The sequence below is a fragment of the Phyllobates terribilis genome, unplaced genomic scaffold, assembly GCF_046119375.1.
Source record: "Phyllobates terribilis strain yellow unplaced genomic scaffold, ASM4611937v1 Scaffold_8__6_contigs__length_399053987, whole genome shotgun sequence".
Taxonomy (NCBI): Eukaryota; Metazoa; Chordata; class Amphibia; order Anura; family Dendrobatidae; genus Phyllobates; species Phyllobates terribilis.
The window spans coordinates 155,183,201-155,211,197 of NW_027362768.1; the positions used below are offsets into that span (position 1 = coordinate 155,183,201).

General features: G+C 46.8%; 1 protein-coding gene across 1 annotated transcript; it reads right to left on the reverse strand.

The window, feature by feature from the left end:
• On the reverse strand, window positions 1–27,995 carry LOC141156945 (cytochrome P450 4B1-like). Its single transcript, XM_073643532.1, has 12 exons — window positions 27,760–27,995; window positions 21,773–21,917; window positions 18,774–18,818; window positions 17,110–17,237; window positions 16,853–16,977; window positions 16,473–16,624; window positions 14,068–14,174; window positions 13,359–13,549; window positions 4,871–5,004; window positions 4,584–4,648; window positions 2,604–2,686; window positions 1–730 (listed from the first exon to the last, which is right to left on the reverse strand). Exons 1-12 carry the CDS (start codon window positions 27,949–27,951, stop codon window positions 553–555), a joined length of 1,545 nt encoding a protein of 514 aa, XP_073499633.1. The 5' UTR covers window positions 27,952–27,995; the 3' UTR covers window positions 1–552.
• Between the last annotated feature and the right edge of the window lie 2 nt (window positions 27,996–27,997).

The window sequence follows — 27,997 nt, forward strand, 5'->3', positions numbered from 1 at the left end:
TTTTTTGGATAAAAATTGCAAAAAAAATTTTATTTGTAGAATTCAATAAAACAGAACATTTCCTGTATTATAGAAAAAGCTCTCGCATTTATTATTTTTTCTATCTGTTTCGAACTGACTCTCAATCTTTACTTATGGATTTAAGGATAATCGAGAACAAGCGTTGTTAGAATCCTGGTTTCGCTATTATCTTGCTGTGTGAACAGGCTGCCGATGACCCAATGAACGAGCAAAATCCTCGTTCATGGGGTAAAGCGATCTATTGCAAAGCATAAAAGTTCATCGTTCTCGCGGGGCATCATCCTGTGTAATCAGGACTTGCACTACCGAGAACCATAGCAGCCTACGCGTACTGAGTAACAAGAATGAGCATAGCAAGAATGCATTCCTGATTAATTCTGCTGTTCCAATTACATTCCTCTAGGGGGCATCACATGGCATCTTTCAGGAATCGAGTAACGCATAATTATTAGTTTTTATTTTACAATACATATTTTTGTGACATGAACAGTGAAGACACGACAGAGGCATGGAGGTTCAAGTCTTTGGAATTTATGAAGCTTTTTCTATTTTCTTCAGGTTCAAGTGAATGCCGTTCACAGAACGTAAGACGAGCTGAGGGACCAACTTCGGCTCATTGTCGGGGTCCAGACTCAGTTCAAATCTTGGTAATGTCAGTGCGATGGCAACTTTCATCTCATTCATAGCGAAGTTCTGTCCTATGCAGTTCCTGGGTGGGGGCGGGGGGTTAAGAATATAAAGGGTTATGGTAATTTTTACCATTTTAGCTTATATTTTGTACTGGTTATGTAGAAAAATATTGAAAATAAGAAATTTTGTTGTGGCAATTAAATGCCACTGATGGCAAATCTACAGTTTTTATATATGAACACCCAAAACACACCAGACAATAGTGTATATTGCGGGTGGATACAAGCTGAGATGACTGTTATATAGACTACCTGAGACAGAAAACGAGACAAACAGCTAAGCCTGGCAACTGTCAATTAAGTGATATACTGTATTATGAATTATATTAACAGTCAGTTCTTGTTATTGCCGGCAAGCTCCAATTTCTGTGCACAACTCTCATATGTAACCACAAAGCTCTGTGCCTCACCTGTGATGTGTAACTGCCAAGATCTGTGCCTTAAGTCTGATGTGTAACCGTCAAGCTCTGTGCCTCACCTGTGATGTATAACTGCCAAACTGTGTGCCTCACCTGTGATGTGTAACTGCCAAACTGTGTGCCTGACCTGTGATGTGTAACTGCCAAGCTGTGTGCCTCACCTGTGATGTGTAACTGCCAAGCTGTGTGCCTCACCTGTGATGTGTAACTGCCAAGCTATGTGCCTGACCTGTGATGTATAACTGCCAAGCTGTGTGCCTCACCTGTGATGTGTAACTGCCAAGCTGTGTGCCTCACCTGTGATGTGTAACTGCCAAGCTATGTGCCTCACCTGTGATGTGTAACTGCCAAACTGTGTGCCTCACCTGTGATGTGTAACTGCCAAACTGTGTGCCTGACCTGTGATGTGTAACTGCCAAGCTGTGTGCCTCACCTGTGATGTGTAACTGCCAAGCTGTGTGCCTCACCTGTGATGTGTAACTGCCAAGCTGTGTGCCTCACCTGTGATGTGTAACTGCCAAGCTGTGTGCCTCACCTGTGATGTGTAACTGCCAAGCTGTGTGCCTCACCTGTGATGTGTAACTGCCAAGCTGTGTGCCTCACCTGTGATATGTAACTGCCAAGCTATGTGCCTCACCTGTGATGTGTAACTGCCAAGCTCTGTGCCTCACCTGTGATGTGTAACTGCCAAGCTCTGTGCCTCACCTGTGATGTGTAACTGCCAAGCTCTGTGCCTCACCTGTGATGTGTAACTGCCAAGCTGTGTGCCTCACCTGTGATGTGTAATTGCCAAGCTGTGTGCCTCACCTGTGATGTGTAACTGCCAAGCTGTGTGCCTCATCTGTGATGTGTAACTGCCAAGCTGTGTGCCTCACCTGTGATGTGTAGCTGCCAAGCTGTGTGCCTCACCTGTGATGTGTAACTGCCAAGCTGTGTGCCTCACCTGTGATGTGTAACTGCCAAGCTGTGTGCCTGACCTGTGATGCATAACTGCCAAACTGTGTGCCTCACCTGTGATGTATAACTGCCAAGCTGTGTGCCTGACCTGTGATGTGTAATTGTCAAGCTGTGTGCCTTAAGTCTGATGTGTAACCTTAAGCTCCAATATTCTTTGTACGGCTCTGACATGTAACCACCAAGCTCTGTGTTTCATATTAAGTAAAACCCTCTCCTAATTAAACATTATGCAAGTCATTGTGCCATCTGTAAGTGGGATGCCTAAACATTGATGTGTGACCACCAAGCTATGTGCCCTAAATCTGAGTGTAACAAAGTTTTTGTCCTCAATTCTGATGTTCTTTGCCTCAACTCTTATGTGTAACCGGTATGGTCTGTTCCTCAACTTTGATGTGTAACTGCTATGCCGTAATGCCTCCTATTGAATAAAAGCCTTCCTCATTGAATTTTATACAAATCCTCAAGTTTAATGCCAATGTAGGGAGTCCATTTTTTTTAAATCTTCAAGATTTTTTACCTTGAGCCAGCTGAGAATGGAACATACGCATGTGAATGTCTACTTGATGAATTCTCTGGTGAAAACCTCAGTGGATCAAAAACCTAAAATCATAAAACAGACGCCTCATAAACTGGGTTGTGAATATTTTTGCTTCATAGTACAAAATAATAGAGTTCATTCACAATATACATAGTATATAAAGTACAATGTTAACTTAAAATTCTACATGAAAGGCAGAGAAAACATATTATGAAAATATAATTATATGATTAATAACTCTGTGGCCAATCAAGCGCAAGTTCATATATTTAGGCAAAATGGTAAGTGTTCATACATAATTGGTAAGCTATCTATCTATCTATCTATCTATCTATCTATCTATCTATCTATCTATCTATCTATCTACAGTGGGTACGGAAAGTATTCGGACCCCTTTACATTTTTCAATTTCGTTTCATTGCAGCCATTTGGTAAATTCTAAAAAGTTCATTTTTTTCTCATTAAAGTACACTCTGCACCCCATCTTGACTGAAAGAAAACAGAAATGTAGAAATTTTTGCAAATTTATTAAAAAAGAAAAACTGAAATATCACATGGTCATAAGTATTCAGACCCTTTGCTCAGTATTGAGTAGAAGCCCCCTTTTGAGCTAGTACAGCCATGAGTCTTCTTGGGAATGATGCAACAAGTTTTTCACACCTGGATTTGGAGATCCTCTGCCATTCTTCCTTGCAGATCCTCTCCAGTTCCGTCAGGTTGGATGGTGAATGTTGATGGACAGCCATTTTCAGGTCTCTCCAGAGATGCTCAATTTGGTTTAGGTCAGGGCTCTGGCTGGGCCAGTCGAGAATGGTCACAGAGTTGTTCTGAAGACACTCCTTTGTTATTTTAGCTGTGTGCTTAGGGTCATTGTCTTGTTGAAAGGTGAACCTTCGGCCAAGTCTGAGGTCCAGAGCACTCTGGAAGAGGTTTTCATCCAGGATATCTCTGTACTTGGCCACATTCATGTTTCCTTCAATTGCAACCATTCGTCCTGTCCCTGCAGCTGAAAAACACCCCCATAGCATGATGCTGCTTCCACCATGTTTCACTGTTGGGATTGTATTGGGCAGGTGATGAGCAGTGCCTGGTTTTCTTCACACATACCGTTTAGAATTATCACCAAAAAGTTCTATCTTTGTCTCATCAGACCAGAGAATCTTATTTCTCATAGTCTTGGAGTCCTTCATGTGTTTTTGAGCAAACTCTATGCGAGCTTTCTTATGTCTTGCACTGAGGAGAGGCTTCCGTCGGGCCACTCTCCACCCGACTGGTGGAGGACTGCAGTGATAGTTGACTTTGTGGAACTTTCTCCCGTCTCCCTACTGCATCTCTGGAGCTCAGCCACAGTGATGTTGGAGTTCTTCTTTACCTCTCTCACCAAGGCTCTTCTTCCACGATTGCTCAGGTTGGCTGGACGGCCAGGTCTAGGAAGACGTCTGATGGTCCCAAACTTCTTCCATTTAAGGATTATGAAGGCCACTGTGCTCTTAGGAACCTTGAGTAATGCAGAAATTCTTTTGTAACCTTGGCCAGATCTGTGCCTTGCCACAATTCTGTCTCTGAGCTCCTTGGGCAGTTCCTTTGAGCTCATGATTCTCATTTGGTCTGACATGCACTGTGAGCTGTGAGGTCTTATATAGATAGGTGTGTGCCTTCCCAAATCAAGTCCTATCAGTTTAATTAAACACAGCTGGACTCCAATGAAGGAGTAGAACCATCTCAAGAAGGACCACAAGAGTGTACTTTATTGAGAAAAAAATTAACTTTTTAGAAATTACCAAATGGTAATGAATGCAATGAAACAAAGAGTGAAAGATTTAAAGGGGTCTGAATACTTTCCGTACCCACTCTATCTATCTATCTATCTATCTATCTATCTATCTATCTATCTATCTATCTATCTATCTATCTATCTATCTATCTATCTATCTATCTATCTATCTATCTTTCGCTTACCTCAGGATTATCCCACATACTGGGAGATCTGTTCAGGCAAAACATACTCAGAAGTATAACAGTACCTGGCACATCAAAAAATAAAGAATGAAGTTATAATAAATTGCTGTAAGACAATATACAGTAATAAAACATGCTAAAACTAAAACCTTTCATTCCTTCAATATCAATGACAAACTTACCATTTTTAAGAATGTATACAGTGTATATATATATATGTATATATATATATATATATATATATATATAGTATAAATATATATAATCATCAAAAAAATGTGTCTGACCTTTTGGTAGACTTCGCCCATCAAAGAATGTGATTGGTTCTTTCAGCTCACGGGCTACTCCCGGTACAGGAGGGTAGAGACGCATACTCTCCTTTATACACATTGTGGTGTATGGCAGCTTACTCAAGTCTTCCCTGGAAACATGAAATAGCAATAATAAAATTATTAATATTACAATGTCTATTCTGTCAAATGTTTAAAAAAGGCCAACGTCTATGAGGAGCTTCTCGCTGACTTTAGTGGGTGAAAACCTGTTACAGAAATAATGCTTGTAAAACCTGTGATCATAAAAACTTCCTAGAACTGTTTCTTAAAAAAGGGAAACAATTGCAGCAAAACCACAATAAAAAATACCCTTATTAAGTACACTCTCCCCCACACACACAGTTTGATGACCCATAGTGCACTCCACCTCCCCACGCATACAGTATAATGCCCTGATAGTGCACTCCTCTCCACGCACACAGTATGATGCCCTGATGGCACACTCCACCCCCTACGCATACAGTATGATGCCCTGATAGTGCACTCCTTCCCACACACACAGTATGATGCCCTGATAGTGCACTCCACCCCCTACGCATACTGTATAATGCCCTGATAGTGCACTCCACCCCACACACACAGTATGATGCCCTGATAGTGCACTCCACCCCCTACGCATACTGTATAATGCCCTGATAGTGCACTCCACCCCCTACGCATACTGTATAATGCCCTGATAGTGCACTCCTCCCCACGCATACAGTATGATGCCCTGATAGTGCACTCCTTCCCACACACACAGTATGATGCCCTGATAGTGCACTCCACCCCCTACGCATACTGTATAATGCCCTGATAGTGCACTCCTCCCCATGCATACAGTATGATGCCCTGATAGTGCACTCCTCCCCACACACACAGTATGATGCCCTGATAGTGCACTCCACCCCCTACGCATACTGTATAATGCCCTGATAGTGCACTCCTCCCCATGCAGTATGATGCCCTGATAGTGCACTCCTCCCCACGCACACAGTATGATGCCCTGATAGTGCACTCCTCCCCATGCACACAGTATGATGCCCTGATAATGCACTCCTCCCCACGCATATGTAGCACCCTGAGGACTCGGCTGCTACAGGGGTATTGCACCTCAAACCAGAGGTATGGTATTCCACTCCCGGGTAAGGATGGAGTGTGGGACTGAGCTCAGTAGGCTGCATGCACTACATACATCCCATTTCCGGGGGACAGAACTACGGTACTCCCACCAAGTAGATGTGCAGGTACGACAGCGTCTGTCCCTGGCTGGAGTGGGAGGGGGGGTGGAACATCCCAGTACTGTAGGGGCAGATAGGGGAGGGGCTCTGGGCATAGAGATAGGAGCCCATTGGGTGCTGGTCACCTGGGCTCACACATAGAGGGAGTATATATGGTGGGCACCATCTAGAGATAGGGTCAGTCTGTCAGGAGAGTGCTGAGGAGGAGTTCAGCCAGGAGGGCTGACAGGGAGCTGTGGCTCCGGCTGGGCCCAGCTCCAGGGCCAGGCCTGAAGCAGAGAGGAAGAGGAAGAAAGGCCCAGAGGCCTAAGACCAAGAGGAAACCCTGAGATCCCACGAGTGAGCTAAAAAGGGTGAAGGGTTGGCAGAAGAGGGCACCTGATCCCAAGCTGGCGGAGGCAAAAGTAACCCTTAACCAGGAACCGGAGGTCGTGGGCAAGCTTTGCCACGACCCTCACCACATCCACCAGGAAGGTACACCAAGAGTAGGGTCAGGAAAGCCAGAGAAGGTTTTACCATAGAAGGCCCAAGGGAACCGGACAAAGGTGGATCCCTGGTGGGGACGGCCAGGAGAAAGAGAGAGAGAGGGAAGCTCAGGACCACGCTCCGGAACTGCCTGGGGGTTGGCCGAGTCCAGCACCTGGTGGATGCAGCACGGCTCGGGTGGTCACTCAAGGCCAGAGTGACTGAAGGAACACCTGTGAGTAAAAACCCTGAAACTGCATCTCACGTCTCTGACTCTCCTTTCTGCACTATCACTACCCCCATCATCCGCACCAGCTGCCCTGAGGCCATACCCCTCCCGTTGGGGGTTATACCACCATCGCTGCACCCATACTACCGGCCTCAGCGGACTGTTCTGCAGCGGCGGCCTTGTGACCGCAAATCAACGGGTGGCTTAGTCGACACAGAAACAACATCTACCAAGACTGCCACACACTTAGTTTGACACCCTGGGCATGGACCGGGTTACCGCCACGAGACTACTACCCCCATCTGATCCGGCTCCGGGTAAGCCCCCGTGCGCGCGATGCCGCACGACACAGCAGGCCCAGGGGCGCGTCAACTTTGGCGTAGTCGGCAGGATCACGTGCCCGCAACCGACGGGTACTGCGTGCCTGAAGAGAAGTTCACATTTACCGTAAAAAGGAGTCTCCCGCCAATTCCAGAGGGTCACCGCCATCGGACGCCATCTCGGATCGTTTCCCGCCGTTTGCCCGCCATCTGCAGTCTTTTCCCGCCGTCCACGGAGTTTCCCGCCATTGGGAGACGGTTCCCGCCATCTGAGAAGATTTCCCGCCCTGGCAGAGCGGACGCCATTATGGGCGTGCCAGAGGGTGGTAAGAGATGACCTCCCATCGTGGGCCTGGTCCCAGAAGAGCGCCAAAAGCAAGGACCGCCCCCACCAGCAGAGACTGCAATGATAGAGATGTCCATCAGCGTGGGGGGACTGCCCCTGGAACTGACAATCACCAAGTTGCCCCAGGACCGCCCTCAGTGTGGGCGGATCAAGAACAAAAGAGTGAGGATGGGTGCAGCCTGGAGGAGTCTGGGGAGGTCGCACCCGGAGATGGAGGGAGAGTCAGGCAGCACCGACCCTGTGGTCAGGAGCCTGTTGCAAGCCACCACCCCACAAGACCTGGTGGAGATCTTGGCACAGCTCCCCCGAGACCGGGAGCGTGCACAGACCGCGCTGGAGGGCCTCGCACGGAGGATGGCCCAGGTGCAGCGAGAAACGCTGACTGAGTGGAGTAGGGAGATGGCCCAGCAGGCTGGAACCCGCCAGCGGAGCACGCCACCCGAGACGAGGAGTCTGACCGCCTCTGAGGATGGTGCAGGAGGAATGAAGGCCGGAGACGACGCCGTGGAAGGAGCTGAAGAGACGGAGGCAGGTAAAGGGGACGTCACTACCCCAAGCCTAGAAACCGTGAGCCTGCCCCAGCTCCCCGTCGCAGAGCCCGAAATTCCCCCTACCGTGCCCGTCGCTGCACCGCCACCGCTCCAGACTAGGCCTCAAGCAGGAGCCGCGGCCACGCCCCCTGTGACGTCACGCGCCTCAACCCCGAGCGCGGCCAAGCAGGAGACGCCTCCGGCCTGGTCGCAGGGCCGAGTACCCCCGGGCGCCGCAGTTCCAACAGAGCCCTCTATCTCCACCAAGTCACTGGCTTGGTCGCAAGGTCGAGTGCCCCCGGGCGCTGCCGTCTCCACAGTGCCCTTTACCTTTAGAGTGCCACCGGCCTGGTCGCAAGGCCTGGTGAATCCGGGCGCCGCTACCACCATCGCGCCCTCAACCTCCACCGTGCTACCCTTGGGTGAAGACCTGTTCGCCCAGCACACTTGCCCGGATGGGCAGCCCTTTGAGTGGCCACCGGAGTACCTCCATCCCCGACTCCGGAAGGAAAGGCCTCTGTGTGAGCCCCTGATTCCGGCTCCGGCGCCCGCCAAGATCACCCCACTCCCGTTGGAGGAGGCGCAGTTCGAATGGGACCCCACCGGAGAAAACCTCATTGGGTTCACCCATGAGACTCGGGCGGCCGCAGCCCAGCGAGCAGAGTGCTGCCGGCAACAGCTGGAGGTCTTCGACCGGGAACGGCGAGAGAGGCGGGTCCGCGGGGAGCGGCTGCAAGTACAGAGTGCGGAACAGAAAAGCCGGACCAGACGAAACCCCCGTGCAGCCCATGGTCCCCGCGCCACCGGGACCGTAATCAAGTTTCAACTGCAGCACGGTTGGGGTTTTATCCGGGACCACAGAACCCCCGGCGACGTCTTTGTCACCCGCAGGGACGTCGAGAGCCATCTGCCGGAGGGACACAGAGGACGTGATCTTTACCTGGGTGATGAGGTCACCTTCACCCGGCATCAATGTGCCAAAGGTCCATATGCTCTCCATGTGCACAGATTGACTGAGGAGGAGCTGCGGTTTGAGGAAGGTCAAGAGGACCCGGACGGGTCTGAAGATTACCCTCAAGAAGGAGCAGGAGGACGCCGTTACTGAAGTACGGTAAAGTGGAACTGTAAATAGTTACCCGTGAGGGTACAAGAACTGCTGCTAATTAAAATATGGTCCCCGTTGGGACTAGTGAATAGTTCCCGTGTGTCCCTATCCCTAACCAGGCTGAGGACTGTGAGCAGCCATCCCTTATTCCCACTGACCGAGGACTGAGAGCGGCCATACCCTTGTAAATAGTTGCGCTTCCTAAGGCGCCCCCTACCGGTTTTATAGGAGGATTACTGTTTTCCTCCCAGTGACTGTGGCACTTTACCTGGTCACAAGTGCACAGTGGCCAGAAGCTCAAGAACATTTTATATAAAAGAGTTTTATATGAAAAAGTTTATATTGCTAGAATCTGATAATGTTTATAATGTTTTATATGTTGGTGTATGTTTTAAAAAGTTTGTATGTTTTGGTATGTTTTATTCTTTTACAGCCCGAGGACGTGCTGTGATTTACCAGGGGGGAATGTAGCACCCTGAGGACTCGGCTGCTACAGGGGTATTGCACCTCAAACCAGAGGTGTGGTATTCCACTCCCGGGTAAGGATGGAGTGTGGGACTGAGCTCAGTAGGCTGCATGCACTACATACATCCCATTTCCGGGGGACAGAACTACGGTACTCCCACCAAGTAGATGTGCAGGTACGACAGCGTCTGTCCCTGGCTGGAGTAGGAGGGGGGGTGGAACATCCCAGTAGTGTAGGGGCAGATAGGGGAGGGGCTCTGGGCATAGAGATAGGAGCCCATTGGGTGGTGGTCACCTGGGCTCACACATAGAGGGAGTATATATGGTGGGCACCATCTAGAGATAGGGTCAGTCTGTCAGGAGAGTGCTGAGGAGGAGTTCAGCCAGGAGGGCTGACAGGGAGCTGTGGCTCCGGCTGGGCCCAGCTCCAGGGCCAGGCCTGAAGCAGAGAGGAAGAGGAAGAAAGGCCCAGAGGCATAAGACCAAGAGGGAACCCTGAGATCCCACGAGTGAGCTAAAAAGGGTGAAGGGTTGGCAGAAGAGGGCACCTGATCCCAAACTGGCGGAGGCAAAAGTAACCCTTAACCAGGAACCGGAGGTCGTGGGCAAGCTTTGCCACGACCCTCACCACATCCACCAGGAAGGTACACCAAGAGTAGGGTCAGGAAAGCCAGAGAAGGTTTTACCATAGAAGGCCCAAGGGAACCGGACAAAGGTGGATCCCTGGTGGGGACGGCCAGGAGAAAGAGAGAGAGAGGGAAGCTCAGGACCACGCTCCGGAACTGCCTGGGGGTTGGCCGAGTCCAGCACCTGGTGGATGCAGCACGGCTCGGGTGGTCACTCAAGGCCAGAGTGACTGAAGGAACACCTGTGAGTAAAAACCCTGAAACTGCATCTCACGTCTCTGACTCTCCTTTCTGCACTATCACTACCCCCATCATCCGCACCAGCTGCCCTGAGGCCATACCCCTCCCGTTGGGGGTTATACCACCATCGCTGCACCCATACTACCGGCCTCAGCGGACTGTTCTGCAGCGGCGGCCTTGTGACCGCAAATCAACGGGTGGCGTAGTCGACACAGAAACAACATCTACCAAGACTGCCACACACTTAGTTTGACACCCTGGGCACGGACCGGGTTACCGCCACGAGACTACTACCCCCATCTGATCCGGCTCCGGGTAAGCCCCCGTGCGCGCGATGCCGCACGACACAGCAGGCCCAGGGGCGCGTCACATACAGTATGATGCCCTGATAGTGCACTCCTCCCCATGCTTACAGTATGATGCCCTGATAGTGCACTCCTCCCCACGCATACAGTATGATGCCCTGATAGTGCACTTCTCTCCACACACAGTATGATGCCCCCACAGTGCACTCCATTATTATATATAACTATATCTGTGTTCATAGTACAAAAATACAGTTGAAGGTGGGATATACCCCCGTCCTCCTGGGACATCAGAATAGCTTCCCAAATTTGGGGCATTCCACTGGATCAAGGTATGGAGATTAGTGATACTCAAATGCACATAATACAGATCTTCCTGGTAGCTGGAACAGGTCGACTGGGGAGGAAAAGCCCAGTATGAAGTGATAGACAAGTCAAGATATGCAGGCCTGAGTCCCAAGGAGATAGATACGGAGCCTAGTGGAGGCCTGCCCTGGGAAGGAGTGCTGCACTGTACACCATCAGTCCAGAACACCCGCTGCTGCTGCTGCTGATCTAGGTTTGAGGTACGTGTCTCTATATCGCAGATGTGAAACCGGCAAACTTTTGTACCAGAATATGTAACCATCAACTATTACTGTATCTCCAGTTTCATGGACTTTTTAATACTACGAGGTACACCACAAACTACACCATCCAGTCACAAGGAAACAGTATTGCTGATGTCACCCACCTTATTTACATTCATGCGCCTGTAAGAGGAAGCAGTGATACCCCTGAAGAGCAAGTCCCAGAGACCAGACATTGCCCATCAAGAGCCGAGACCCAGTCCTTAATGCCCCAAACCCAAGAGACTTCCACCAACGGTCAAGCCGCGAAGATCCGTGAGGAGACGACGACTAGAGAGGCACGCCTGCTGTTGCAGAGGGACAGCACGAGTAAGCATGGCCATCACTTTCAGCTATAACATATGGTACCGGGGTCGGCTGGGATTAGGACAACAGTTTGGGAGGCAGCCGGTTGGTGCGTGGGAGGCTCAACGCGCCCTTAAATAGACTTAGAAAGACTTGCGGCCCAGCGGGAAAACCAAGTGACCCCTGCTAGGGCCCGAACTACAGGAAGAACTTACGTGGTAACTCCCGTGAATGGGTGCCCCACTTTTGTAAAGAGAACATTAGCATTTTATAGTGAAGAACCTTCGTTGCTATTTCAATCTTATTGTTATTTGGTTCATTGTTGATTTGCTTTGTTATTATCACCAATTGTCTAGAATTACTGTAAATTACTACTGCATTTAAACAGAATTATACCGTTCACTAACTGTTCCTGCCTTGTGTCCTGCATTACATTACACGCCCACCGCTGAAGCACAAGGCAGCGGGCATGGCCACCACTGGCGAGAAGCATCCAACCCTTGCCTGATGTACTTGATATTGCGCACTGCATTAAGCCACCATACAGTGCCATTAACCCTGTGAGAAACAGTGTTTCTCCCTAGCCTGGGATAGTTGATAACAACGTACAGGTCCATTCATCTGCACAGTGTAGAGGGTTTAGGTGTGTAGTGTTAATGCATTTGTTCTTTTGCATGGATTAGTTAGAGCATACTAGACTTCACTCAAGTTCTCACCCACAATATAATATTCCGGCTAATTCTTGGCTTAGTATTACCAGTATTCATTACACCCATTACCATGACGGATAAGTACAAGCTTACATGAAACATTAGACTGGAGAATTCTCCAGTGTTGCAGGGCGGGCCAGCATTTTTTCTGCCATGTTACTTATTAGGGCCAATAGCACCCAAAAGCCTCAAAACTCATGTGTGACCCCAGAAAACTCCCTGTCCTACATCGCATCCATAAGGGTTCAGGAAGCTGAGATCTGAGTAGCTGTTTGGTGGGGTCTCATGTACTTACAGCCACCTTACTGCAGAGCGTAGTAGTCAGCGCCGGAGTTAGGAAGGAGGCAACTGCGTGGTGCCATTCTTTGTGGGTCCTGATAAGTCAAAAACTACTTTTGTGTTGTCTTGCAAAAATTTGACATTGCTGGTCATTAGGGGGCACTGTTAGTTAAAAGGGGGCTTTTTTATTATGCAGGGTTTGCTGTTATTTTGTGGGCAGAAAGGAAGTTTTTTTTATGAGTAATAATGATAATATTAATAACACCCTCTTTCTGTCTTCAATGAAAATGTCCACCGTTATTACCTATTTAGGGGGCAATACTACTTTGTAGGATGCACAAAGTTGGCAGTTTTTACTGTGTAGTGGACATAAATGCGGAATTTTATCTGGGTGGGGAAAGAAAGGGGACATTATTACTTTCCAATCCAAATTATTACTTGGAAGGGAGTACAAGTGTGGCTATTATTACGATGTGGGGTTACACTGGGGCCAAAAATCAGGTGTGCTAGTTGTACAGAAATGTAAGGACCATGAGTGTCCGATTGGCCAGTGTAAATGCCCCCTTAGCCTTGCCACGCTTATAGTGGTACAGCGGCTCAGTGCTGTTTTTGCTGCACTGCCATGGGCTGGAATCTGTTGATTATAACATAAAAAACAATATATAGTATTATATACAGAGAGTTCTCACCACTCCACTGTGGTCCGGTCTCCCAGGACCTCTCTGATCTCCTCCCGGCATTTCTCCTGGTGCTCGGGGTATTTAGCCATACAGTATAATGTCCAGGAGACACCGCTGGCAGTTGTGTCATGTCCTTCAAACATGAACGTGTCCACCTCTGCCCGCAGATCTTCATCAGATAGACCTTGACCATTTTCATCCTGATAAAGTCAGAAAAACCTGTGTTACTGAATATGTTGAGATAATATGTGTGATTTGATTTTATTTCCCCCAAAACAGCTCCACTCTTATCCATGGGTTGTGTCTGGTATTGCAGTTTAGCCTTGTTCACATGAAAGGAGCTGCACTACCTACCACCCATAAGCATAGGACTGTCTACATGTTCGTCAGACAGTGCTAGGGGTTATCTCTAGTGTTGAGCGAGCGTGCTCGTTTAACCCTTTAAAAGAGAATGCTCGGGTGCTCGCCGAGTATTTGCAGGGTGCTTAGCATCTAGGTTTGAGCCGCCGCGGCTGCATGTGTCGCGGCTGTTAGACAGCTGTGACACATGCAGGGATTGCCTGTTTGTTAGGCAATCCCTGCATGTGTCACAGCTGTCTAACAGCCGCGACACATGCCGCCCTGGTGGCTCAATCCTAGATGCCGAGTACGCTGAAGCTACTCGGCGAGCACCCGATCACACTCGCTCAACACTAGTTATCTCCTATCATATGCATACCTTGGCGCATAAAAGAATGTCCAAAAAATCCAAATGTCTCTTCTTCTTGATTTTCTCAACCTCCGTCTCCTGTTTTAGTGATTCCTTCCTCAGTTTGATTACTCTCGCTATATGAAACCAGAAAAAGAATATTAGTGCGGTGCGGTCATCATGGACACCAAACTGGATATTTTCCAACTCTCCGGGAGCGCCCAGGAGGTTCCTGGAGTAAAGGGAGACTCCCTGGAAGAGTCGAGGAGTCTCCCAGGCCTTGCAAATCTGCCTGAAGCCTCCTGGTAACCAGCTATTCTTGTAGGTATTTTCATTTTAGGGAGGACAGGAATGTGGAGTGGAAAGATGCAACATGGAGATGTGTGGCTTCAGAAAGAGCGTAACTACAGCAAAGTATTCCATCAAAAGTTGTCATGTCTGCTCTATGGTAGGTACATCACTGTATCATTGTGTAAGTGTTTATACATATATAAGATCTTAAAGGGGTTTTCTGGACTCTAAAAAATTTCCTGCTCTCACTCTATGACTGCAGATTGCCAAATTGTGACAGCGTGCAATGCACACACTGTCACGGTTCCCGTTGTGATTTGCATAGTTGCAGTCATGTTCCGACTAGATTCTCAGCCCCTTCTTTCAGTTTTGCTATCAAAATTATTCACATCCATTGTAATCAGTTTTATTACCAAACTTTACAAACTGTCTGCTGTTTCCAATAAACCCATGAAACAAGTACAATGTAAATAGTTCAACACAACTAATATTTCAAGTGGTTTCTCCAAATTCAGCACAAAAGCCCAGTTTTAATGACTCCTACAGTCTCAGAATTATTGGGATCTTCAAGATAGCTTAGCTTTTTAGTCGACTTCAGAGAGATTAACACCCGTCCTCATAGCTCCAGTGAGGATGAAGTAATGCACTTGCTCCGAGTCTTCACAAAGGGTAATGTGAGTATCGCCGGCACCTTCCTTCAGCAGACAGCAGGTATTTATACACCCAGGCCAGGGTGTTAATTAGCCAGAGGAAGGTAGCCTCTGGGTCTTAGAGAGACAGCCTCTAAGAAGGTGTTTTGTAATGCCAAACTTAGAGATCTCCTGCAACCAACTGCAGGGCGACTGTCTGTCACTTCTGACACACCCGTGACACTGGTGTTTGCCTATGCATGACATTTGCAGCAGGTCATAACAGCCAGAGGAGTCCTACTAAGTACTAAAGACTCTGGGCTTGAGGGAGTACAATAATTTAAAGACTGCAAGATTTAAATTCCTCTTGTTTGTTTGGTTTATTGCAAACAGCTCAACGTTTGTAACATTTTCCTATAAAACCTATGGTAATTAGAAAATTGGTTGAATAATTTTGATTGCAACTGTAGAATTTAGAACATTTTTTTTTTTAAATTAACATTTTTTTTTATAAAAAAGAAACTCGAGAATAATCTATGATCTCTTCTGACCTGTGTGTTCATGTGTTGTTTTTCCTGCTCTCACTCTATGACTGCAGATTGCCAAATTGTGACAGCGTGCAATGCACACACTGTCACGGTTCCCGTTGTGATTTGCATAGTTGCAGTCATGTTCCGACTAGATTCTCAGCCCCTTCTTTCAGTTTTGCTATCAAAATTATTCACATCCATTGTAATCAGTTTTATTACCAAACTTTACAAACTGTCTGCTGTTTCCAATAAACCAATGAAACAAGTACAATGTAAATAGTTCAACACAACTAATATTTCAAGTGGTTTCTCCAAATTCAGCACAAAAGCCCAGTTTTAATGACTCCTACAGTCTCAGAATTATTGGGATCTTCAAGATAGCTTAGCTTTTTAGTCGACTTCAGAGAGATTAACACCCGTCCTCATAGCTCCAGTGAGGATGAAGTAATGCACTTGCTCCGAGTCTTCACAAAGGGTAATGTGAGTATCGCCGGCACCTTCCTTCAGCAAACAGCAGGTATTTATACACCCAGGCCAGGGTGTTAATTAGCCAGAGGAAGGTAGCCTCTGGGTCTTAGAGAGACAGCCTCTAAGAAGGTGTTTGTAATGCCAAACTTAGAGATCTCCTGCAACCAACTGCAGGGCGACTGTCTGTCACTTCTGACACACCCGTGACACTGGTGTTTGCCTATGCATGACATTTGCAGCAGGTCATAACAGCCAGAGGAGTCCTACTAAGTACTAAAGACTCTGGGCTTGAGGGAGTACAATAATTTAAAGACTGCAAGATTTAAATTCCTCTTGTTTGTTTGGTTTATTGCAAACAGCTCAACGTTTGTAACATTTTCCTATAAAACCTATGGTAATTAGAAAATTGGTTGAATAATTTTGATTGCAACTGTAGAATTTAGAACATTTTTTTTTTTAAATTAACATTTTTTTTTATAAAAAAGAAACTCGAGAATAATCTATGATCTCTTCTGACCTGTGTGTTCATGTGTTGTTTTCACCGCTCTCCGGAAGCGGAATCCATGTGGGCTTATGTAGTAAAGAAAGTCATTATGATATGGAAAGCAGCGGAATCGATGATCCACCAGGTAGGAGAGCTCATACACGGCTTTGATGTAGTCATTTTCACTGCAAAAAAGAAGAATGTGGTCAAACATGTTTTATAGAGCGAAGAACCTGACTTTGCCTCTGGATAGGAGAGTCGTTTTGCCACCAAGTTGCAAATTGGATTGAACCAACCATGTTTTGGGCCCCTTGACTTCAAGGATCCCATAGAACCACATGATTTGCTCCTAATATATGCACGTCCTGGATAATCTGTGTAGTTTTAGACATAAATTGTTGTAAACAACCAACCTGTTATTCTGGCAGTTGCTCTCGTAACTGAAGGCGCATTTCATGATGGTGTCCAAGGTCATGAGACTGACATGATGGAAAAGCTCCACTGGTTTCCTTTTAGGGGCCAGTTTCTCCCATTTATCCTAAATAAGATTCAGAATTAACCCAAGTTATTGCAATCAGAAAATAGCTGCCCATAGATTGATTTTCTCCTCTGTCTTTTAGTTACTGTTTTACACTAGAGAAAGTTTCTGGATCTGGACATTTCTCCTTACCAACATGACATTAACACTGTCAGACGTCACTCTGACATACGGCTTCAGGACATCATAATGGAATCCTGGTGTCAACAGTTTCCGGTGCTGGAACCATTTCTGCCCCGACAGCACCAGCAAACCTTTCCCTGAATGATATGAAGGCCAAAGACAGGTCAAAGTACAGGAGGTATACTGTATGATGATTATATCAGGTCTTACTGTTAATGGAGCAAGGAGCATACAAAATGTCAGAAAAATATTAAGAATTTCTCCACCTGAAGCCCCTCTCAACCCTCCCCTATAGTATTTGTCAGGAGAGAAGAGCTGACAATCTACCATCTGTCTGTATGCATATTAACACCCACAGCAGAAGTAGCTTAAACAAATGCGGGCACAAGAGAGGTGCTACCAACCCAATTAAAATGCGAGTGTAGCTTTCCTCTAACACAGACCTGTGACAATTTACATCTAGCTGAGGAAGCTTGATTTCCAGGACTTCAAAAGGAATTTAACAGAGGCCTGTAGCCTGGCTGGAGCCAAAACGAAATATGGAATAACCAAAGTTCCATATTTCTGATAATAACGGGACCTTTACATTTTAAGTGGCAGAGTCAGCCAAGGAACAATAAGCTTATTTTTCTGTAGCTGTGAGCCCCTCCGGGGAGCTGTGGCGCAAAATTACCAGAATAACAGATCGCAGCTGTGCCATGTGTTGTCTCTACGGAGAGGTAAATTCATAATAAAAAATATGGTATCACTTTTGGGCTTCTGCGATCAACTAGTGAGGAGTTATCGAAGAAGTTAGAGTTTTTAATAAAAACATGAAGGGTGGAGCCGAGCCCACATGATGTCAGCACAAGGGGCATGTGGGCAGGTCCCCCCTTCGGCATAAAAGATCCAACTGAAGATTGATCCATACTCATGTTTGAAGTACATATTGATGTGTAACACGGGTCACGTTCGCTGAACGGTACAATAGAAGCGCCTCCCTCCAACTATACAGAGTCATCTCTGCGAACTTTATAGTAAGTTTCTTTTTAATCCTTATTATTTTGTGTATCTGCATATTCATTGTATTGTCCCCTTTGTAAAATCCTTGTATATTTTTCATAACACTGCCTCCCTTTTAAAATAAATATAATATTTAATAGTCCTGTTTCTTTTGTCCTGTAATAGTTCCCTCCCCCAAAGCCATATACGCTACCAGAACGCAGGCGTCCGGCCAGGCCTGTATTATAGTCCAAACTCGGCCGGTGGTGGCAGCGAATAATATTAATCGAGCTATCGTGAAGCTGGCAGTAACCGTACTTGGGCTTATACACATATTCCATGCGTTGGAATCCGGCGGTGTGATGTCATACGCTTTCTGCTCTCTTGCCGATAGCTACATAGTGAGAAATCGGGATCGTGTGCTCGCGAATCCCTGCTCAATCCTGTGAATTCTTGACAAAATGACAGCAGCGATGGGATATTGTGTGATCTCCCCGGTGTCGTCCCTGACGGTCCTGACACACAATAATTGCAAAAAAATAGTGTTAAAATGTAAAGCTTAAAAATATGTGAAAAATAGCCACTATTATCCTTGACAAATATGTAACTATTTGTGGACTTTCTTAGCATATATGAAAAAAAGATGTTTTAATGGAGCAGACTATGCTTACATATCAGGTCATGTTACGTACCTATCCATGGGGTTATGAAGTAATAGGCAAAGTTGTCCTTTGGATCTATAAAGAAATGATATGTGGATTAAAGATGCATTTATTGAACATGGCAAGACTTACAATTCGTATTAATATTAAAAAGGGTCTCTAGGGTTCATCTTGAACAACAGAGAATGCCAGTCACAAAAAAAGCTTACTACCATTCAGTCCATTTTAGGGCTGAGTTGCAACACCAGACACTGCCCTTGACTAAGGCTGGGTGCCCACGTAGCGTTTTTCAAGCGTTTATGCTGCGGAATTTCCGCAGCGGAAACGCTTGTGAAACGCTAGGTAATCCGCACCCCATGGTCCCCAAGGGGATTCCGCATGTTCTATGCACATGATGCGGATTTTTCCGCAGCGTTTATGCTGCGTACAAAAATCCGCATCATGTCATTTAATTTTGCGGAAGCGCAGCGGAACTCCCGCCATTGACTTGCATTGAAACGCATAGAAACCGCGACTGTACATTTGTACAAGCGGCTTCTATGCGTCTCTATGTGCGGATGGTACCCAGTTCTGGAGGAGAGGAGACTCTCATCCAGACCTGGGTACCATTGTACCTGTAAAAAAAGAATAAAATAACAAATAAAGTTTATACTCACCTTTCCGAAGGCTTTTCTCTGAATGCTGGCATCGCTTGAGGACCTGCGGTGACGTCACAGTCATGTGACCGCAGGCCCTTCACCGCTCTATCTCGCGATATGCCGGCAGCCGGGAACCAGACAGGAACGAGCGCTGCAGCAGACGCCGGGGCATCGGGGGTGAGTATAGCTTTATTTGTTTTAATTTTTACGGTTCACACTGTATAAATCCATGCCGTTTGCATGGATTTATATAGTGTGACCTAGTTGTCAAGCACTTTCCAAGTGATGCTATCGCCTGGAAAGCACTTGTCAATCTGCATGCGGAAACGCATGTGAATCCGCATGTGGATCCGCATGTATTCTGCAGGAAAAACGCATGCACAATCTGCATGCGTTTTTTCTGCCAGGGAGATGCAGAAATGCTGCAGAAATTTTCTGCTTCATTTCTGCATTGTGGGCACATAGCCTTAGAGTGGAGCAGTTTCTAAAAAAAAGAAATTGTCCGGGGGCGACGCCACCCCGCGCTCAGCCTCAGGGGACCGGTTAGCCTCCATCGGGAGGAAAGAGCCTTTTTCCCAGGAGGGAACCCGAGGTTTAAGGCAGCCCCGGCTGTTGCAGTTTTCGTTTACCAGTTTTATGAGTGTTGACTTTTCTACTTTTGCTTATTTTCAATCCCCGGTTTTCCTGAGGCATGTGTCCCTGGGGACTGGCAGCAGACAGACTCTTTCCTTTGTAAATAGTTTGCATCTCTTTAGGTGCTCCATATTGGTTTTATACAAAAACCACGGATATTCTCTACCTCAAGACCTCAGAAGAAACACCTGTCAGGGTGGCTCTCCGGGAGGTCCAACTTGGGATCTTCATGCCCTGCAGCCACCCCAGGACCCACGTTGAGGGTATAGAGCAGGTCCCTTGCACTTCTGAACTGACTCTGCGTCTTTTGCACCTTAACCCGTCTGTTTGCACTAATGTCTCTGGAAAAATGCTAGCACTTTTATAATTTTATAATTTTATACTTTTATATTTTTTTTGTACTGTGTAACCTGTTATGCAACGTTTAAGAAGATGTGCCTCCCATAAAGGGAAGATAGTTCATGTTAATATTAAAAAGAAAATTTCCTGGGTGTTGCTTCTTTTGCAGCCCGCGGACGTGCTGTGTTTTACCAGGGGGGAATGTGGCGCCCCTGAGGGTTCGACCGCCACAGGGATGCTGCACTTCTCTAATGGAGTGTAGTGTTCCTCCTCTGAGGTAAGAACAGTGTGATAGTCGTGACCCAACCTTTGCATCCAACACCACATTTCTCCACCAGAGGGGGCTAGTATGCACTAGGTGCTGCCCTCCTGGTTACAGGTTGACTGGGGAACCAAGAGTTAGGGGAACCAGTTAGTGGGTGAGGGTGGAGGACTTACAAGTTAGTTACACTTTAAATTTCATATTTAATAGAAAGCCATCTTTGGTCTTGGTCTTTTCGCTGGTCCTTGTTAGTCAAGGTCTTTCGGCTGTTCTCTGTGCTGTCATATACTGTGTGTAAATGTGACCTCTCTCCCGGAGCGCAGATCCTGTGTGGGCCTGCACCGGCAAGGGACACAGCCCTCGTACCTCAGACTTGGGACGAAGGGCAGGTTGTAGACGAGGAATGTCTCAATGACCAGGACCAAGAAGGCCCGGAGCTCAAGAGTGTGGCTCCACAGCAAATGGATCCCAGGCAGGATGCAGACAGAGCGGAGTACGCCACCTGTCCTCGCCATGCTGATATATTCAGAGGGAGTCTGGCTGCAAGAGGGGTACCGGCCCCCGACACCCAACCTTGCTACTCCATGTCCTGGTCGGGAAAGCCCGGTAGGCCCTGAGGATCCCACCGGGTATCAGAAGGAGCAGAGCTGCCACCCGTGCCCTTGTTCTGAGAGGAGTTCAGAGGGAGTCCCGGCCTATTTGCACGCACATGGACAGGAAAGGATTCGGTCTGTAGTTCAGGAACACTCTGGTGTAGGGTCCCGACTGAACGCTGGACTTACTCGGAGGTTGTCGGACCCCCATCGCTGGTGACCGCAGGACTCCACGGGGAGCAGGGAGTCGCCTTCCTTCTGCCATCTCTAAAGTGAGTAAAAAGCCTTGGAAGTTCACCCCTATGGCCTCCGGACTGTTTATTCTGCGCCACACCGCAGGACGCAGCGCCCGCCTTCCTGGAGCAGGAAGACACCGGACCGGGACAGCTGCGGTGAGGGGAACGGCGTCTCTGCCCGGCATGAGGCAGAGACGCTGATGCAACAAGTTATATATAAAGTTTGATAAATTATTCAAAAACACACACAAAGGAACAAGAAAGATACAACATGAATAAAATGCAAATGAAAACATAAAAATATCTATAAAACAGCAATGTTCCTCACCTTGCCTGGACAGAATGGCCTTTACATAGTTTGGATGATAGACAATGAGGGAGGCAAAGAAATTTCCAAGCCACATAGGAAAGGCATAGTCAAATTGTTTAGCATAGCCATTCACCCTGTCCAAATCTTTACCATCTTGTTTGAACTGTTGAGAAGCAGAAAAATATCAGATAAAAACTTTGATGGTGCGACCACTACTCAAAGTAGAAGGTCCAACTAGACCACATTTCAATGCAGTTTTCAAGCATCATGTTGTACAATTTTGTGAACTCTAGTAACCTCCAATTGTGTAGTGTCTCAAAAAGGGGCATTACTATTATATGGGTGCTGAAATATGGAAAATAGTACTGTATAGGGTCTTAAAAGGGGACATTACTATTATATGAGGTTGGATAACATACCGTAATTACTGTGCAGGGGCTTAAGGGGTTGGATATTGTGTATGGAGCATAAAATCGGCATTAGTACTATGTAGGGTCACAAAGATGGCTCTTAGTTGAGCATGTGAAGCACTCAGCGGAGAACTGTTACTATATTCGGGTGCAAAAGGGCATTATTACCATCTGGGTCACTGGGAATGGGAAGTTTATGTAGAGTGGGACTAAGTGGATTTGCTGGAATTAAGCAAATTCTACAGTGACGAATCGTGACTGGAAGAAGTTGTCATGACGGTCTGGGCTAGAAAAACGCAGATGAGAAAACTGTCTACAATTAGAGAAGAATTAAAATGTGATTCACTGCATGTATCTGTACTGTATCCACTTATATGGTCTACAGAGCTCCTGCGTATCATTGTGTAGTCCGCACCATGTGTTGGCGGGTTAGGAGTTGCCCATGAGGGGATGAATCCAGAAACGCATTCAATGCTGAATATCGATTGATTGTACTAATGGAAATTATTACCCTAAATTCAGATTCTACCTTAATTAATACATGGTGGTAATATTGGTTATTTATACTGGTTTTTAGTCAATCAGTACGGTAATATTATGAAATCATGGTGTACTTGTCTTGGTGTGGGGATATTATTTCCCCTTGAATGGTTGTATTATTATTAATTTTAGTCTTGATTTACAATACTAGTACTAGGTTTTGTTCAGTAAAAGCAATTGGATAATATCTTCTAGAATATTTTTTGGTGATTGTATTTTATCTAAAGGTAAATGATCAAACATAGAATGTTGTCTTATCATCCGAACTTTATGATTTTGGCCACTGTTGACTGGAGATTGTGTGTGTGTGTGTGTGTGTATATATGTACACTTAAACAACAGAATATAACTCCAAGTAAATCAAACTTCTGTGAAATCAAACTGTCCACTTAGGAAGCAACACTGATTGACAATCAATTTCACATGCTGTTGTGCAAATGGAATAGACAATAGATGGAAATTATTGGCAATTATCAAGATACCCTCAATAAAGGAGTGGTTCTGCAGGTGGGGACCACAGACCACATTTCAGTACCAATGCTTTCTGGCTGATGTTTTGGTCACTTTTGAATGTTGGTTGTGCTTTCACACTCGTGGTAGCATGAGACAGACTCTACAACCCACAGAAGTTGCTCAGGTAGTGCAGCTCATCCAGGATGGCACATCAATGCGAGCTGTGGCAAGAAGGTTTGCTGTGTCTGTCAGCGTAGTGTTCAGAGGCTGGAGGCGCCATCAGGAGACAGGCCAGTACACCAGGAGACATGGAGGGGGCCGTAGGAGGGCAACAACCCAGCAGCAGGACCGCTACCTCCTCCTTTGTGCAAAGAGGAACAGGAGGAGCACTGCCAGAGCCCTGCAAAATGACCTCCAGCAGGCCACAAATGTGCATGTGTCTGCACAAACGGTTAGAAACTGACTCCATAAGGGTGGTATGAGGGCCCGATGTCCACAGATGGGGGTTGTGATCACAGCCCAACACCGTGCAGGACGCTTGGCATTTGCCATAGAACGCCAGGATTGGCAAAGTCGCCATTGGAGCCCTGTGCTCTTCACAGATGAAAGCAGATTCACACTGAGCACATGTCACAAACGTGACAGAGTCTGGAGACGCCGTGGAGAGCGATCTGCTGCCTGCAACATCCTTCAGAATGATCGATTTGGCAGTGGTTCAGTAATGGTGTGGGGTGGCATTTCTTTGGAGGGCCGCACAGCCCTCCATGTGCTCGCCAGAGGTAGCCTGACTGCCATTAGGTACCGAGATGAGATCCTCAGACCCCTTGTGAGACCATATGCTGGTGCGGTTGGTCCTGGGTTCCTCCTAATGCAGGACAATGCCAGACCTCATGTGGCTGGAGTGTGTCAGCAGTTCCTGCAAGATGAAGGCATTGAAGCTATGGACTGGCCCGCCCGTTCCCCAGACCTGAATCCATGTCTAGCTCCATCTGTGAGGCCTCTACTCGAAAAGCCCTTTTCTTTACCCTGGGAGATGGGGGACTCGGAGTCGGGTCCTGTGATGGAGAGATGGGGTGCAGCCATGGCTCGGACCCGACCCGTGCTCAGGGCCGTCACATGAAAAAGGATGGTGTGGGCTTATCCGGGTTGAGTGGCTGATTTACGACTACGCCACCTGTGGCACCTGGTGAAGGCCACCAGCACCGCTGCAGTCCGCTGAGGCATGGTGTTATGGCGGCCAGAGTTATTACTACTCCCCACAGGCGGAGCAGGGCCTCAGGGCAGAGGGACAGGATGGAGGGGGTAGTAGTAAAGGAGAACGGATGTAGCGCAGAATAAACAGTCCGGAGGCCATAGGGGTGAACTTCCAAGGCTTTACTTACTTTAGAGATGGCAGAAGGAAAGCGACTCCCTGCTCCCTGCGGAGTCCTGCGGTCATCAGGGACGGGGGTCCGACAACCTCCGAGTAAGTCCAGCATTCAGTCGGGACCCTACACCAGAGTGTTCCTTAACTACAGACCGAATCCTTTCCTGTCCATGTGTGTGCGAATAGGCCGGGTCTCCCTCTGAGCTCCTCTCAGAACAAGGGCACGGGGGGCAGCTCCGCTCCACCCGGTACCCGGTGGGATCCTCAGGGCCTACCGGGCTTTCCCGACCAGGACATGGAGTAGCAAGGTCGGGTGTCGGGGGCCGGTACCCCTCTTGCAGCCGGACTCCCTCTGAATATATCAGCATGGCGAGGACAGGTGGCGTACACCACTCCGTCTGCATCCTGCCTGGGATCCATTTGCTGTGGAGCCACATTCTTAAGCTCCGGGCCTTCTTGGTCCTGGTCCTTGACCGGGTTGAGACATTCCTTGTCTACAACCTACCCCTCGTCCCAAGGCCGCGGTACGAGGGCTGTGTCTCCATCCGATGCAGGCCCACACAGGATCCGCGTTAGGGTGGGAGATCACAGTGCCCTCAGCAATTGATAGCATAAAGACAGTCAAAGAGCTAGGCTAAAGACGATCAAAAGACCAAGAACAAAGATGGCTTTTTATTAAATATGAAATTTAAAGTGTAACTAACTTGTAAGTCCTCCACCCTCACCCACTAACTGGTTCCCCTATCTCTTGGTTCCCCAGTCTCCCTGTAATCAGGGGAGCAGCACCTAGTGCATACTAGCCCCCTCTGGTGGAGAAATGTGGTGTTAGATGCAAAGGTTGGGTCACGACTATCACACCGTTCTTACCTCAGAGGAGGAACACTACACTCCATTAAAGAAGTGCAGCATCCCTGTGGCGGTCGAACCCTCAGGGGCGCCGCACATCCACTAACGTCACGTTGCATAACAGACTGTCCAGGAGATGGCGGATGCTTTACTCCAGGTCTGCGACGAGATCCCACAGGAGACCATCCGCAACCTCATTAGGAGCATGCCCAGGTGTTGTAGGGAGGTCATACCGGCACGTGGAGGCCACACACAATACTGAGCCTCATTTTGACTTGTTTTAAGGACATTACATCAAAGTTGGATCAGCCTGTAGTGTGTTTTTCCACTTTAATTTTGGGGGTGACTTCAAATTCAGGCCTCCATTGGTTAATAAATTTGATTTCCATTGATGATTTTTGTGTGATTTTGTTGTCAGCACATTCAACTTTGTACAGAACAAAGTATTCAATGAGAATATTTCATTCATTCACATCTAGGATGTGTTATTTGAGTGTTCCTTTTATTTTTTTGAGCATTGTGTATATATATATATATATATATATATATATATATATATATATATATATATATACATACACACACACTGTATATACAAAGGCTCGGACTGGCCCATGGAGGAGCAGTTGAATCCCCTGGTGGGCCCCTCTGAAGGCATGCTGATGAGCAGTGCTAACACACTTGATTCAATATTTACAGAGAAAGGCGTCATCTAATCATTCATTAAACAAGCTGCCAAGTTTGGTATCATATTAAAGCATAAGTAGATTTGTGGACAAGGGTCAGGGATTTTTTTTTCCACATAGCTGAACAATGGTGTTCTAAATTGCCACCCCTGTCCAACACTGTATGTATATACAGTATATAAAAGGATCATTCACAACGGCTGACAAGATCTAGTGTATTTTAGTGATGAGCGAGTATGTTCTGTTAACCCTTTCGGCGAGTATGCTCGGGCCGAGCATACTCGCCGAAAGGGTTAACAGAACATACTCGCTCATCACTAGTATTTATCTAAAATGTGTGGCATGATTGGATAACTTCAGCAGCTCATTTCCTACTGTGTTGTTGATGGACATCTTGGTTGCACAAACGATCCATCAAAACATAGATTGCCCACGCTCAATCAAAGCATAGCCAACTTTGATCCCCTCTGTCCAAAAAAGTTAAAAATGAAGCCTTCATATAATGCTTAACACTACAGCTGCTGCAGATCTTGATTCCGTCTTAGTAACAAGATATTTATTTTGAAGTACAAAATAATTAAAGTAACTTTGGGAAGGATAAAGAATTAGCACGTTCACGCCTTATAATAATTCAATTATCAGCAGAAAGAGAACTATGGCACCGGGAGCTCAGATAAAACTGAAGCCAAACTGGCACAAAGGGCATACATATCTGTGGAGTTTGGTCGTTGTCCCATTTTTCTGTACTATACATAATGAGCAGCTTGTTTATGGCATGAAAGGTAAAGGTGAATGTCACCAGTCACATGGCCTCCTGTTTATACACAAGTCCAGCAAGCGGGTCATTGCATAGTCATTGCACGGTCCCACCAGATATGTAAGTGCAGTTGACACCTGGTACGTTGAGTAAACCTAAAATATTATCATTATGTTCTGTGGCTCGGGAGGGTTTTGTGAGGTATCTGAGAAGCAATTTGATGACTTTTCCGGGATGTCCAGGAAGTCTCTTTTTTCAAAAAAACATTTGTCAAGCATGCCTTAATATCACAACCTTTTAGGATCTAGTTACAGTCACAAAACAAGGTTGACAGCCATCACTCACTAGTATTATAGAATCATAGAATGCGAGAGTTGGAAGGGACCTCCAGGGTCATCGTGTCCAACCTCCTGCTCAATGCAGGAGTCACTAAACCATCTCAGACAGATGTCTGTCCAGCCCCTGAAGACGTCCATTGAAGGGGAACTCACCACCTCTCGTGGAAGTCTGTTCCACTCATTGATCTCCCCACTGTCAAAAAGTTTTTTCTAATATCTAATCTATATCTTCTCCCTTTCAGTTTCATCCCATTGCTTCTCGTGTTTCCATGTACAAATGAGAATAAAGCTGATCCCTCCACTTACTTTACTCTAGCAAGGAGTGTGTGTGTGTGGGGGGGGGGGGGGGGTTGTGCACCCCTGATTAGTATGGCACATTGATGTACTGTAATTAGGTTAGTATACTCGAGAAATTTGCTTGAAATCCAGAAATCAAAAGCCTATACGGAAACAAAATCTGCACCTGTGATTAGAAATGTTTTTTCATTTATTATAAAAGTTTCTACTCATTGATAAGAAGCTGAAACTTTGAAAACCGTGAAAAGTAAAAATGCAAATTCCATGGGAAAGTTGCATAAATTAATTGAAAGAAAATATAACAGCATTTACCTCGTGGGCATTACCATACAGCCAGTGACGTTTAGGACCTGGGAAAGAGCTAAATATCCTCTGCAGCTTCTTCTGCCTGAGGAATAGACTGGAGACCTTGTAGACCAGGTAGAGGACACACAGGTAGGCTGCCCAGTGCAGGAGCTCAGCGAGGCTCAGGGAGAAGAGTCCTGGCAGCGTGGGAGAAGCCATGTCTGGATTTGGCTCTGTGCTATACACCCAGGGACATATATTGGTG

Bases quoted from the DNA above. Each gene is read 5' to 3' on its own strand.
- LOC141156945 (XM_073643532.1), bottom strand. From the start codon at position 27,951: ATGGCTTCTCCCACGCTGCCAGGACTCTTCTCCCTGAGCCTCGCTGAG. The intron at 18,819-21,772 runs GTGAGGAACATT...ATTTCTTTATAG, and splicing joins GGCCATTCTGTCCAGGCAAG to ATCCAAAGGACAACTTTGCC. The intron at 5,005-13,358 runs GTGAGAACTCTC...TCATGTTTCCAG, and splicing joins GACCGGACCACAGTGGAGTG to GGAAGACTTGAGTAAGCTGC.